Source organism: Durio zibethinus, chromosome 4 (genome assembly GCF_047325235.1).
Source record: "Durio zibethinus cultivar Kanyao isolate XHJ-2024 chromosome 4, ASM4732523v1, whole genome shotgun sequence".
In the NCBI taxonomy this organism is placed as follows: Eukaryota; Viridiplantae; Streptophyta; class Magnoliopsida; order Malvales; family Malvaceae; genus Durio; species Durio zibethinus.
Genome location: NC_143165.1, coordinates 34785355 through 34797456, shown reverse-complemented (window position 1 = coordinate 34797456; position 12102 = coordinate 34785355). Strand labels below are relative to the sequence as shown.

Below are 12102 nucleotides of genomic sequence, written 5' to 3'. Positions count from 1 at the left end.
ATAAGATTATTGGGTATCAACAAGGAATGATAGAGAAATTATGTTTAATGATCTATTTAGTATTCCTGGATTTTATACTCTGCATATTATAATATGAGTTATACACAAAATACTATTGAAATGTAGGTAGAGTAAGAAGAAAAAGAGCATGATGTTCATGACATTCCTCGATAAGGCACCGCCCCTGTAGTCCATAGTTTGATACTCAAAAGTGCACTACAAGTTCTTATGGTTCAAATGAATAGTTTGCAGTTGAGAACATGAATTTCAAGCTTGAAAATTTGGATGAATGAAAAAATTTTTCACATTTTAATAGTATTTTGTGTATAACTCATTATGCAAATTATGAACTCCAAGAATGCTAAATGCTAAATAGGTCATTAAACACAATCTTTTTATCATTTTTTGTATTCATACTTAATTTTTTCAAAAAATTGCTTATAACAAACTCATTTATCAAAGTATAATCTCTTTTTGGCACAACTTTCATAATATATTTTTTTTATGCTTAATTTTATACATTTATCAATAATTTTATTTTTTAATTATTGAATATCGAGTGTCAAAATATGTATATAACTATTAGAGGTAAGTAATTTAGTGCTTTTGTTGAAGCAATTCCCAAATTTTTATTTTCAAAAATATCTTCAGTTAAATCAAGCATATCACGACTGGTCTTATTTGGAATGGATTTGCAGTATCCATTTCGATTTGTAGTTCAAGATATTCATTTCATCAAAATATCTTGTTGAGGTACATTTTGTTGTAACTTGCCTGGATTTGTGGAATGTCCATTTAAAATATGTAGTTCAAGGTATTTATTGGATCAGTCAGATGCTGCCTACTCGGTTCTTTCCCAATGTAGGTGGGGGCTATTCTGTAGTTGCTTTTGATGGAAACTCTGAATGGATAGGCCGGCAGAGAAAGGAAATTTATAGTGTAAGTCAGAAAAATGATAGACATGCAAGGAATGTCATTGTTCAACATCATCCGAACTCAGGAATGTTTCATGGCAAACAACGCAAATCCAACCAGTTGATCCCCTAGATCTAATCTGCAGACTGGTGTGCTGCCGGCAGCATGGCTTGTTACAAAAATTACATTTCGAAAGCTGAATCCAACAATCTGAGCAGAGAGTATCTGAGCAAACAGCCTCTTCCACTTCTCCGGGTTTGACACACAGCCCGCATTCTTCACACCTAGGAATGCAAAACTTGCACATCCTACAAGCAGACAGTGAATGATCTCTCTTCCTTTTACAATCCTCCCTGGGACAATCAAAAACAATCCTTACTTCATTGCACTTGGGACAGATTTCCACATCGATAATTGGGCCAAATTCTTCCCATCTATATGCTTGAAACTTTCTGTAAGTATGATAAAAGAGAGACTGCTGCTTTTGCTGAACCTGCTGCTGTATTTGCTTTGTTAGAAGGTAATATTGAAGCCTTTCAAGGTGTTGTTTGTTCATGTTGTAGATGCCGTTTATCTGAAGGCTTTCGAGGCTGTGCTGGTGTACGGACAGTGTCTGCACAGCTCTTATTACTCCATTTGGGGTTAAGCCAGTGCAACCTGGTAGGTACAGCTGCCTCAATATAAAAAAATAAATAATAATATTAATGTCTTACTTTAAAAGTTCTATTAACTGCTGCTAAAAGATTGTAGTCTTAGCCTTGGAGCAAAGTGATATTATACGAATATAATATAAAAAATATATAAAAATAATATGAGTTAAAATTTTAACAAAAATTATATATAAATTTAATAAAAATAAAAATAATAATATTTTTTATATTAATATGAATTTTAACATAAATTTTTTATAAAATTTAATATAAATATATGAATTATCAAAATTTTACAGGGACACATAAAAAATTTTCAAATCTGTCCGAAACCTTTGGAGATATTATGCATTATGGACAAGCATGGATGTTCACCCTTAAATGGCCATTGATGTTCTTTTGCTATCCATCAACCATACTTGTGCATCAAAAAAATTTCGTACTTTAGAGTTGAGTTTGGTCAGAGTTTTGACACATCTAAGACAAGGGAAATAATCCCTGCCACTGAAACCCTATCCATTCATATCCTGAGGGAAACACAATGATTGGCCTCTAGCTCTAGGTAATAGAACTTTAAACCAGGTATAAAGCTATTCTAACATTTATGTGGAATCAAAAGACAAATGGAAATAGAAACTTTCTTGACGTCAAATTTCTTACCTTGTTAATAAGGGGATTTTTGGCAATTACACTTTGAAGCCCATCATCAGTAATCCTGGCACAGTTCATTAGAGCCAAGGTTCTTAGCCTACCATCTGCCTTGGAAGTAATTTTCGTCAGAATCTCGTCAGTCAACCGCACGTTCAAAGGCCTTTCAACAATTATGTTTAGCCATGGCAGTATATCCTTGTTCACTGCTTCTCTCAGTGACTTGCAAACTTCACTCATGGCAAGAAGCTCAAATAAAGGAAGGTAGGCCAAGACAAGAAACAAAGCCTCGTGGGGTGACCCTGGACCCTCTTCTTCAGAACAGAATTCCTTTTGGGAAAGGGGTGCATGTTCCTTGCTCTGTTCAATCTCCATAATATTTTGGTGGTAGGAACTGTTATATGATGGAATTATATATAGAGAGACCGTCATCCTTAACAAAGAAGTAAAATCATAATATGCCAAAACTTGTAAAAAAAAAAAAAGAGAAATAAAATGAAGTTGACAGGAAGGGAATATCTAATATTGGCAATTTTAAAATTTAAAATTTAAATTTCAGCATTTATAATTTTTTTCATATTTTCAGACAAAAAGAAAAAAAGCCATTTGTTTTCTTTCATTGTAATAAGTCGGCAAGGGTTTGTCAAAATGTTATCCATTTTTCTTTCTTGCCCTCGAAGGAAGTTAGCTAATGCTGCCAAGAGTTGAGCTCCAGATTATGTGATCCATAGTTTTCTAGTTGACCGGCTTTAAATCCAATTACCATATAAAGTGAAATTTTAGTTAAAAAAATAATGAAACGTCAACCTAAACAAATTTCGAACAACCTGTTCACATTCATCAATTGCTCCAAATACGCATTACAGAAAATTATGTTATCGTCTGCATACTGTAAATGAGAAACATCTAGTCTGCCATTACCAACCTGCCAACCTTCAAACAGCGCCAAAGAGCAAGCTCTTTGACATAACAAACTAAAACCTTCAGAAACGGACAAAGTGGGCATCCTTTATAAGCCTCTCCGCGTATGAAACTGAGCAGTAGGTGAGCCATTTACCAAATTTGACAACTAGACCGTTGAAATACACTGACGCATCCATGGTCGCCACTTTGCCCCGAAGCCCATTTTTGAAAGAATCAAATCCAAAAAGTTCCGATCAACACCATCATAAGCTTTTCCAAAATCAACCTTTCTTCAAGGTATCAATAAGTTCATTTTCATAAGGAAACTGTCAAAATAAAGGCAAATTGATTCACTGCTATAACAAGATCAATAACTTTCTTGAACCTGCTCGCTAGGACTTTTGCCAAAACCCTATAAAATACATCCCTCCATACATGTAGGTCGATGCTCTGAAATGCAGTTTGGGTCTGAGTCTTTGGTATCAAGGTGATAAAGGAAGAATTAAAAGGTTATTGCCCCATTAATTGAAAACGATAATATTGTTTTATCTAGAATGAATGGAGAACATTTGATAATAACTATACAAAAATTGATACCAAGCAATGTGGTAGAAAATTTCAAGGTTAGTAATTCATCCAAACATTGGCAAAGGCATGTGAAAACCAGACACCTTTTGCGTCTCTATAAAGTATAAAAAAAAATAAAAATTAAGAGCAGGAAATTGGCAGAACCTAACACTCATTTATACTTTAAGCACTCAGCAATACAACATCAAAATTGTAGAACCAACAATAGACATGTTTATCAGTTTCGAGTCTCTAGTTGTACATGTAACTTTAAAATGGAAACTTGTAAATTTGTTACCAACGCAGGAAGCCTGTAGAACACAAATCTGTTGAAACCATCAATGGTTTAAAGGCTCAACAGCAGTCTTGAAGAGAAGGATGTAAACCTTGTCGATTGAAAAATACAAGAAACCCCCTAGTGAATGTGTGACATATGAGCCAAAGCTAGTTCCCACAATGCAGTGCCAAGCAGGACCATATTTTGAGTCAAATTCCTGAAAAGCCATCATCATGGGCTATTCTTATATCAAAGTAAAAATAAATAAATCTAGATTATTAAAACCCTACAAGATTTTAGACTACATGGTTTTAGCAAACATTTAACTGATAAGAATCAAAGATTCAGATAAGCTCAACCTTACACCCACATATTCACCCATTACCGTACAAGTTAGAGTCCTCGCATTCTCTCTCTCTGTATCTTATCTATTACTGTCTTTTTTTCAACTAACAAATTTCTGAATTCTCTCTGTCTCTCTCTCTTTGGTTCAGTTAACATTTTCTGCAAAAGAACCTACATAAACTAAAATTCTTAGAAGTTCCAAGTTAGTAGCTCAGAAGCTAGGACCAAAACTAAGTACAACCAGTTTCATTATCATCTCCACAGCAAAGGACTGGAAGACAGAACTGAATACCCTATCTGTTTAAATTGAGACACAAGTGATTACTCTAAGTCAAATGAGAGGTTACTCTCAAAGCAAGTATACCATAATATTGTCAAAAATTGCCTTAAAGAGCAGGTGATTAAATGCTATGAACCATACTAAGCTTTAGGACGGTAGTGTTTTTTTTGGGATCACCGAGGACTGTAGTTTTTTGTTATATATTTTGTAAATTTACATGGCTTAGTCATGAAGCTAGCCTTAAAAGGTAGCACCTATAGGTCTAGGGTTTGAATCCTAGCAGCGGCAACCCTTTCCCCTACCCTCAAGCTATGGTCTCATATATACCCAAAAAAAAATTACATGGCTTAGATTTGCTAGCTTAGATTCAGAGTATGGACAACTAGATGACTCGTTGCCAACAGAATCACAAATAAACAGGCTTCATACTCCTAGTGTGGCTAATAAGGAAAGGTCCCTTACAAACCATTTTCAAAGTGTACAAACCGATGCAATTGCAAGGATGATATTTGTTCAATCCCATCCCTGGCAAAAGAGAGCACATAAACATCTTGTACTATATCAAACCGAAACCAATGCAATTGCAAGGATGATATTTGTTCAATCCCATCCCTGGCAAAAGAGTGCACATAAACATCTTGTACCATATCAAAACCGATAAGCTACATCTTCTTGCAGCGGGAATGATTGGTTGAGCAATGGGTTAATGCTATATACCTCTGGAATTGATATGAGCATTAAAAAGCAGGATAGCAAGTTCAATACAGTACAAAAAAGACAAAGAGGAAAGAAAATAAAAGAAAGGGATAATATCTTCACTTAAAACTGAATTTAAGACAAAATTTGGCTTGCACAACTAGAAATAGAAAAGTTTCCAACAAATTCTCACTAGGACCATTAATATCTTTAATCCTATACAGCCAAACCCCCTAAAAGAAAATCATAAATCCAACTATAACATTCAACCTTATTCATCCAATCCTCTTTACCACAAACACACCAAGTTAAACCCATAATACACCCAAAAAAACCTACTTTATCTAACATTATGCAAAAAAGAAAGTACCTTAACATCGTGAAATTTGCCTACATGCAAATGTTAAAACTATGTCAACCAAAACAATGAAACGAAAAAACTACGCAAACCCATTAAGTCTATACATCACAAACAATAATATAAACAAATAATTACTGGGAATGAAAAAAGGACAAGAAGATCGAATTTTTAACCTTTTTAAGAGCAAGAGCTAGGCGTTTACTATCAAGCTTTCCAGGCATAGAGTCAAGCAGTTCTCGGGCACATCTAAAAGCCTTGTTTTGAAGAAGTAAAGGCATATCAGAAGCTCTGACTTTAACATTGAAACTTTCATTTTGCTCTTGTTGCTCTACAGCTTTCTTCTTTTGAATCAAACTGTTCAAGAACTTGCTTCTCCTCTCTAACTCCAACTCTGCTCCCTCCATTTACCTCTTCCTTTTTTTTTCCGTCTTTTTTCAATTTCTCATCAATATCAGAAATACCCAGGAGAAGTTAAAGATCAAAGAAGCTAAAGAGCAAAAGAATTTCTCGATTTCTCAGTTGGCAATCCTATGCTTGCCACTTGTTTGATAAAAAGTCTCAAACAAAAAAAAAAAAAAAAAGAAGCAAAGGTATTAAAATAACAGAGCTGATGTTTCAAATAACAGTTAGTAAAATATTAAGTTTTTTATTTGTAGGGCTTGGGGTAGAGGGGACCAAATCAATTAAAATGAATAGCATAGTATTATTTTATTGGGGAAAATGGGGAGTGAAATTATGAAAAATGATGCCCAACTCCACTTAAAATATTATCATCATTGTCAATTGGTTAGATTGGCTGATAATTAGAGGACAGAGTTTTGATGGTTTTTTTTTTTTTTTTTTTTAAAGGAGGCCTTGGATTGGAATAAATGATGATTATATGTGGTTAAATTTGAATTTAAAATTTTTAAATGTTCTTTTTTTAAAATAATTATTTAAATTAATTGAATTAAATTTTAAATTTAATTTTTAAAGTAATTTTAATTACTGCTATTTTAATTTAAAATTTGTATACTATTATTATTTACAAGTAAAAGTTTAGAGAAAGATAGTAGGAAAATTGATTTGTTATCATTTTGGGTAAATGCTTAGCTTACAAACTTGCACAAAATTTTAAGATAGCTTGTTGACATTAAATTTATCATAAATGGTAATGCATGTCCAGAAGAAATGCCTTAGCCTTTGATGTCACATCCTCATTTAATGAAATTAGGTTTTTGAATTCTTGAAGATTAAGGGATTAAAGAGGAGAAAGACATTGATGCAATAAATGGTAAAGAAGGACTTGTCTGACTTACCAGAAAAGAAAAAAGTGCTTGTGAGTATATCTAATATCTTAGCTCAAAGTGAAAGTTTTTCTAGAAGAGTGAAAGAAAGTGATAGATGAATATGCATTAAATAAAGATCTAGAGGTGTTTGAGATTTAGTTTAGTTAGTTGATAGTAATTTTTTTAAAATATATTTAAAATTTAAAATTTTTATTTGTAAAAAATATAAAAATTTATAGAGTATTAAAAAATATAAAAAAATATAATATTGACAGTACTTAGAGATAATAACAAATTAAATTGAAGCGAGTTTTTGCTCATTTGAATTTTACCAGATTTTATATAATAAATATATGAATTCGATTTGATATTAAAATATTATTTTTTATATATAATTTATATATGCATAAAATCATAATTAATTTAATTTGATTAAAAAAATAAAATATTATTTTTATTATAAATAAATAAATATAAAATTAAAAAAAAATTATATATATCAAATTTGGTTAAGACGAATTTGCATAAAACTCGATATCAATTCTAATTCTTACCTAAAAAAATTTTTAATTTATTCTGAAACCTAATTAAAAAAAATTAGTCTTATAGGATTGAGCAATGACAATTGAACATGGTTTTAAATCACTCCCACAAGAAACTTAAGTTGAATTCAACTTTGTCCATAGTTTAGTTGGTAGGTTGGTTTGAAAGAAATCTTCTTTTCTCATTCTTGTTTTGGTGCATCAAGGGAGATGCTGCACTTTGTCTTTTGGTTTTGTTTCAAGCCAATCTCAGTAATTGTACTACTCCTTTGACATGACAAGTTCAAGAAAGTTGCTACTTGACCATTGCTCCTTCACCTTACTGTTTTACTAGTACTTTGTTTCTTAGATGTTACAACTTAACCAATTATCCAAATCATGGTTTTTTGGTTTATTGTAACATAAATTTAATAAAAATTAAAAAATATATTTATATTTAACATAATAATACAATTTATTATATAATAATTTAAATATTGTATATATTTAATAAACAATACATACGAAATAAATTCATGAATTACATATCTAATTTAAAGTGAATTAAAATTTGGGACAATATCAAAATTAATTAGTGTTGAAGTTTGGTTAGTAGACATAGAATAAAAATTAAAGATAATAATTATTTGAATTTGATCGAATTTAATTTGATTTTTGAAATAGTATATAATATTATAAATTTTTAAAATTTAATTTAAATTTAAATCAATAAAAATTAAATTTGACAAGTTTGATTCGATCATATTTATTAGTTTTTAAATTTAATTTTTTATATATTATTTTAATCAAAATTTTTATATATTTAAATAGATTATATATAAAATAATTATTTTTATTTTATAAAAATTTTAAAAATATATAAATATATATTTCGATTTGATTTTTTATATTTTAATATATATTTAATATCTGATTTTAATTTAAATCAAATCAAATACTATAATTTTAAATCAATATATTTATTTTTTTATTTTATTTTTTTATCTCACCCCTAATAGAAAACTCTGTTGTGAAGTTTTGATGCTTAATCGATTTCTTTTGGGCAATATAATTTTTCTAATGGGTCCCCTCTATTTCTTTTGGGCAAGCAAGTGGCAATCACAGGTAAAACAGAAAGTGTGATGGGCCCACAAGTGACACTCGACAGTCCGCACTACATACGAGGTTGGCCTTGTTGCTATTCCATTGCCCTTCTAAAGGGAGAGTTTCATTTAAGGGAAGACAATTTCACCCCGCTTAAATGTTGGATTTTGAATCGGATAGAATTAAATAATAATAAAAAAAATTAAAATTAATTCGGATTAAATTTTAAATAAATTTGATTTAATTTGACTTATTATATATAAAAAATTATTTTTAATTATTTATTTAATGTTATTTATATATATTATATTTATTTAAATTTATATTTATATTAAAAATAATATTTTTTTAATTTTAAATCAAATCGATTTAAATATTAATTTATATAATATCAAATTAAATTAAATTAAATTATAAAAAAATCATTGAATCATATTAAATTTAAATATTATATATATAAAATCGAGATAAATTTAAAAAAAAAAAATTTTCGTTTCGATCCTATTGTCATAATTTCAGTGCCTCAACTTGCCGATTGACCTAACCATTCATTTGCTTTTACTGTAATAGTCATCGATTTATCATGAGCAATCTTAGCTAGTACACAGAAATATACTAAAGAAAACGAAAGGATATCATTATTCATAAATAGTGATTTCCCTTTTTTTTTTTTTAAATATTGGCTTAAAATTTTTTTTTTAGCTAAAATTGAATGATTATCTAAAACTTTAATTATTTATTACCATCAATTAAATTTTTAAAATTTTATTTTTATTCAATTAAATTTTTAATTGAAAAACAAAAAGTTAAAAGGCTTTAACTGTCAAATAGGTCAAGTGATCCATTTTCGCTGAATTGAGCTTTTAATTGAATAAAAATGATATTTAAGGATTATAATTAATTATAAGAATTTAGATAATAATTTCTGAATTTAAATGATTCCCGAAATTTTTTTTTTTGTTGTAAGACACATATTAGCATAAAAAACCTTTATTTTTAATAAAACAGTGTGAATTAAAAATATAAATTATCATTTAATTAAAATTAAATATGATTTTTTTTTATATTGATATGTTATCATATGGTCAAAAAAATAATCCACCGTGGCATATCATCAACGAAATGTCATGCTATACAAATTAACTACAAAACGTTAATATCATTATTAATCATCCTTATTTTTAATAAATTGCATGAATTAAATTAATTAAAATGAGGTGCAATCATGCAAGAAGTAAAACTCCGAATTTAAAAGAAATTAAACTTTGAACACTTAATATTTAAGTAATATAAATACACATCACATAAAAAAATGAAATATAAAATTATGCATCATATGTTTGATTATTATTTTATTAATATATAGATCAAATTTTTATATATCTTATGATTTTATATAAACAATACCACCATTTACAGACCTCGTCAACCTTAGAATCAAAACACAAGGAAAATCCAATATCGATAAATATAATTACGCGTCAAACCTTGAACAAAGATCATCCACTTGTCTCTTCTTCATCGGCTCATGCCTTCCTCCACCACTGGTGGGATTGGAGTCATAGCCACTTCACGATTTTGCTTCTCCATATTTCCATGCCACCCTAAGCAATTTCAACAAACACCCAACCAAAAAGAATTAAAATTTTATATGAAAGCATTATTTTATTTTTTTTTTGTCTTGATTGAACAATTAGGGGAAGTAGTTTTGTTACCTATGGATAGGTCGTAACCGCGGGTTTTGAGCTCACGGTACTCTTGGCACAAGGCGCAATACTCGCAGAAGCAATGGACAAGGCAATCCCCGCAAGGGTGTTTCTTCAGCATGTACTGTTGCCTCATTTTTGATCGATAAAAGCATGAGTAGCAGCATGGACATCCAATCACACAGGCTATTAGGGTGTAAAGTGCTCCATTTATCCCACACGCTGCAACCAAATCCATAACCAATCCCCCATCAACCCTCATGTAACTTACTATATATAATAACTATTCACCAGCTATAACTATAAACATCGAAATGGAATCAAAGTATCTGCATCTATGATCCAGCCACAAGAATTTCAAAAAAAAAAAAAAATTCAAGCCAAGTTGTAGTGGTTATTGTTTTATTACTTACATGATGATCCTTTATCAACAATCTCAGCAATCTGGCCAAAGGTGACGCACGGGCACCAACATGTTATGCAACCTGAAAGAAGAAGAAAAAAAAAAGGACAATCATTCCCCGAAGAGCGTGCGTACACGCGCCAGCAGAACACCACCGTGTGATAGGAAAATTGAACTTACAGTTTCTCCAGTCAGAGAAGCAGTCACAGAGCCCTGTGGACCAAGGAACTCTAGTTTTAGTCTGGAGATGGGTTTTGGTATGAGAGCTTTCGGTGTTGTATTGCTGTAAGGGGGCGGAGGAGCTAACTGGAATTCCGGTGGTGGCAGCTGCTTTGCCGAACTGAGGCGGTGAAGCTGAAAACTTTTCATCGCCACTTGGGTAAAGGGAAGCCATAGCTATAGCGCTGTAGTATTGGATACAAAATATAAAACTATTGCAAAAAATATATAGTAACACAAAATTTAATGGATTAATCGATGCCAAAGAAGATATTTTCTTGGAAAAGAAGACGTTAGGCACCTGTTTGGATTGGAAGAATTAGGGAACAATCCACTGAGTCACGGAGATACAGATATATTTGGGCGCTAGACAAGTCAACAGAGCAAGAAGGAACAATTGAAGTCTTCGCACTTGTTCTCTCGTCCTTGAGGTTGCGAGGAAACTACAAGAACCCTGTGGACCGTATGCCACGAGGCAGTTTTTGATTTGCTAGCCAACTGGAACTTTTCTATGGTGTTTTTTTTTTTTGGAAAATTATTTGGGCACGCAATTTTTTTTTTTGACAAAAAGTCAAAACACTGAAAGAGAAGTTAGTGCTGAGACAAGAAAATTTTAGTGGTTTGTGCCTTAGTGGGACAAGAAAATTTTAGTTTAAGCAAGCAAAGGAAGATTTGATAGATTTTTCCAAAAAAAATTCCATACGTAATGAGTGCAACCTAGCTAGTTTCCTTTTATTTTCTTTTGTTTGAAAAATCAATTAACTTCCTAAGAAAAAAGAGTTGAGTGACTTTCAATTCAGACCTTTTATTTCACCATTTGATTTAATGGTTAAAAGACTTTGAAAAAAATTTGCAACGTAGATTCTAATTTTGTCGTTTTTTTTTTCCCTTTTGTAAGGATTTTGCCTTCAATTTAATAAAAAAAAAAAAATTCAGACCTCATTAGGTGACAAACAAAAAAAAAATAGTTGTATTAGTATTAAAGGTAGAAAACGTCATGAGTCATGCCATGCTAATATGTAAGTAATTAAGTCCTCCAGATTTTTTTTTAAGAGAAACTTGTTGAGGTTTTTTTTTTTTTTTTTTTTTGGATCTTAAGAGGGAATAGGCACATGGTTTGATTGGAGGATACGTCTGATATATTAAAAAAAAAATGGTTAAAGGGATATCAGAGAGTCATGAGGTGCGTTTCAATGCTTAATTTAAGTATTTGAGTAAGGAAGAAGGTTAGGAGAATAT

The 12102-nt window shown here is 30.7% G+C and overlaps 3 protein-coding genes across 5 annotated transcripts; all 3 read right to left on the bottom strand.

Moving 5' to 3' along the window:
• Positions 1 to 910: 910 nt before the first annotated feature.
• On the bottom strand, positions 911 to 2613 carry LOC111287617 (F-box protein SKIP28-like). Its single transcript, XM_022878271.2, has 2 exons — positions 2226 to 2613; positions 911 to 1585 (listed from the first exon to the last, which is right to left on the bottom strand). Exons 1-2 carry the CDS (start codon positions 2586 to 2588, stop codon positions 974 to 976), a joined length of 975 nt encoding a protein of 324 aa, XP_022734006.2. The 5' UTR covers positions 2589 to 2613; the 3' UTR covers positions 911 to 973.
• A 416-nt stretch (positions 2614 to 3029) lies between these two features.
• Positions 3030 to 6952, bottom strand: LOC111288003 (dynein light chain 1, cytoplasmic-like). Of its 3 annotated transcripts, none has more exons than XM_089760026.1 (3): positions 5816 to 6952; positions 4070 to 4177; positions 3030 to 3566 (listed from the first exon to the last, which is right to left on the bottom strand). In XM_089760026.1, the coding sequence occupies exons 1-3, from the start codon at positions 6044 to 6046 to the stop codon at positions 3432 to 3434; spliced, it is 474 nt and encodes a 157-aa protein (XP_089616152.1). In that variant the 5' UTR covers positions 6047 to 6952; the 3' UTR covers positions 3030 to 3431. The 3 variants fall into 3 exon arrangements, with proteins under 3 accessions (XP_089616152.1, XP_089616153.1, XP_022734475.1); XM_089760027.1 differs by having other exon boundaries at positions 3030 to 3442; positions 5816 to 6946; XM_022878740.2 differs by lacking the exon at positions 3030 to 3566 and having other exon boundaries at positions 3839 to 4177; positions 5816 to 6556.
• Positions 6953 to 9782: 2830 nt separating this feature from the next.
• Positions 9783 to 11325, bottom strand: LOC111287326 (protein PLANT CADMIUM RESISTANCE 2-like). The gene is made up of 5 exons (XM_022877807.2): positions 11165 to 11325; positions 10825 to 11048; positions 10655 to 10726; positions 10251 to 10463; positions 9783 to 10139 (listed from the first exon to the last, which is right to left on the bottom strand). The coding sequence occupies exons 2-5, from the start codon at positions 11036 to 11038 to the stop codon at positions 10054 to 10056; spliced, it is 585 nt and encodes a 194-aa protein (XP_022733542.1). The 5' UTR covers positions 11039 to 11048; positions 11165 to 11325; the 3' UTR covers positions 9783 to 10053.
• Between the last annotated feature and the right edge of the window lie 777 nt (positions 11326 to 12102).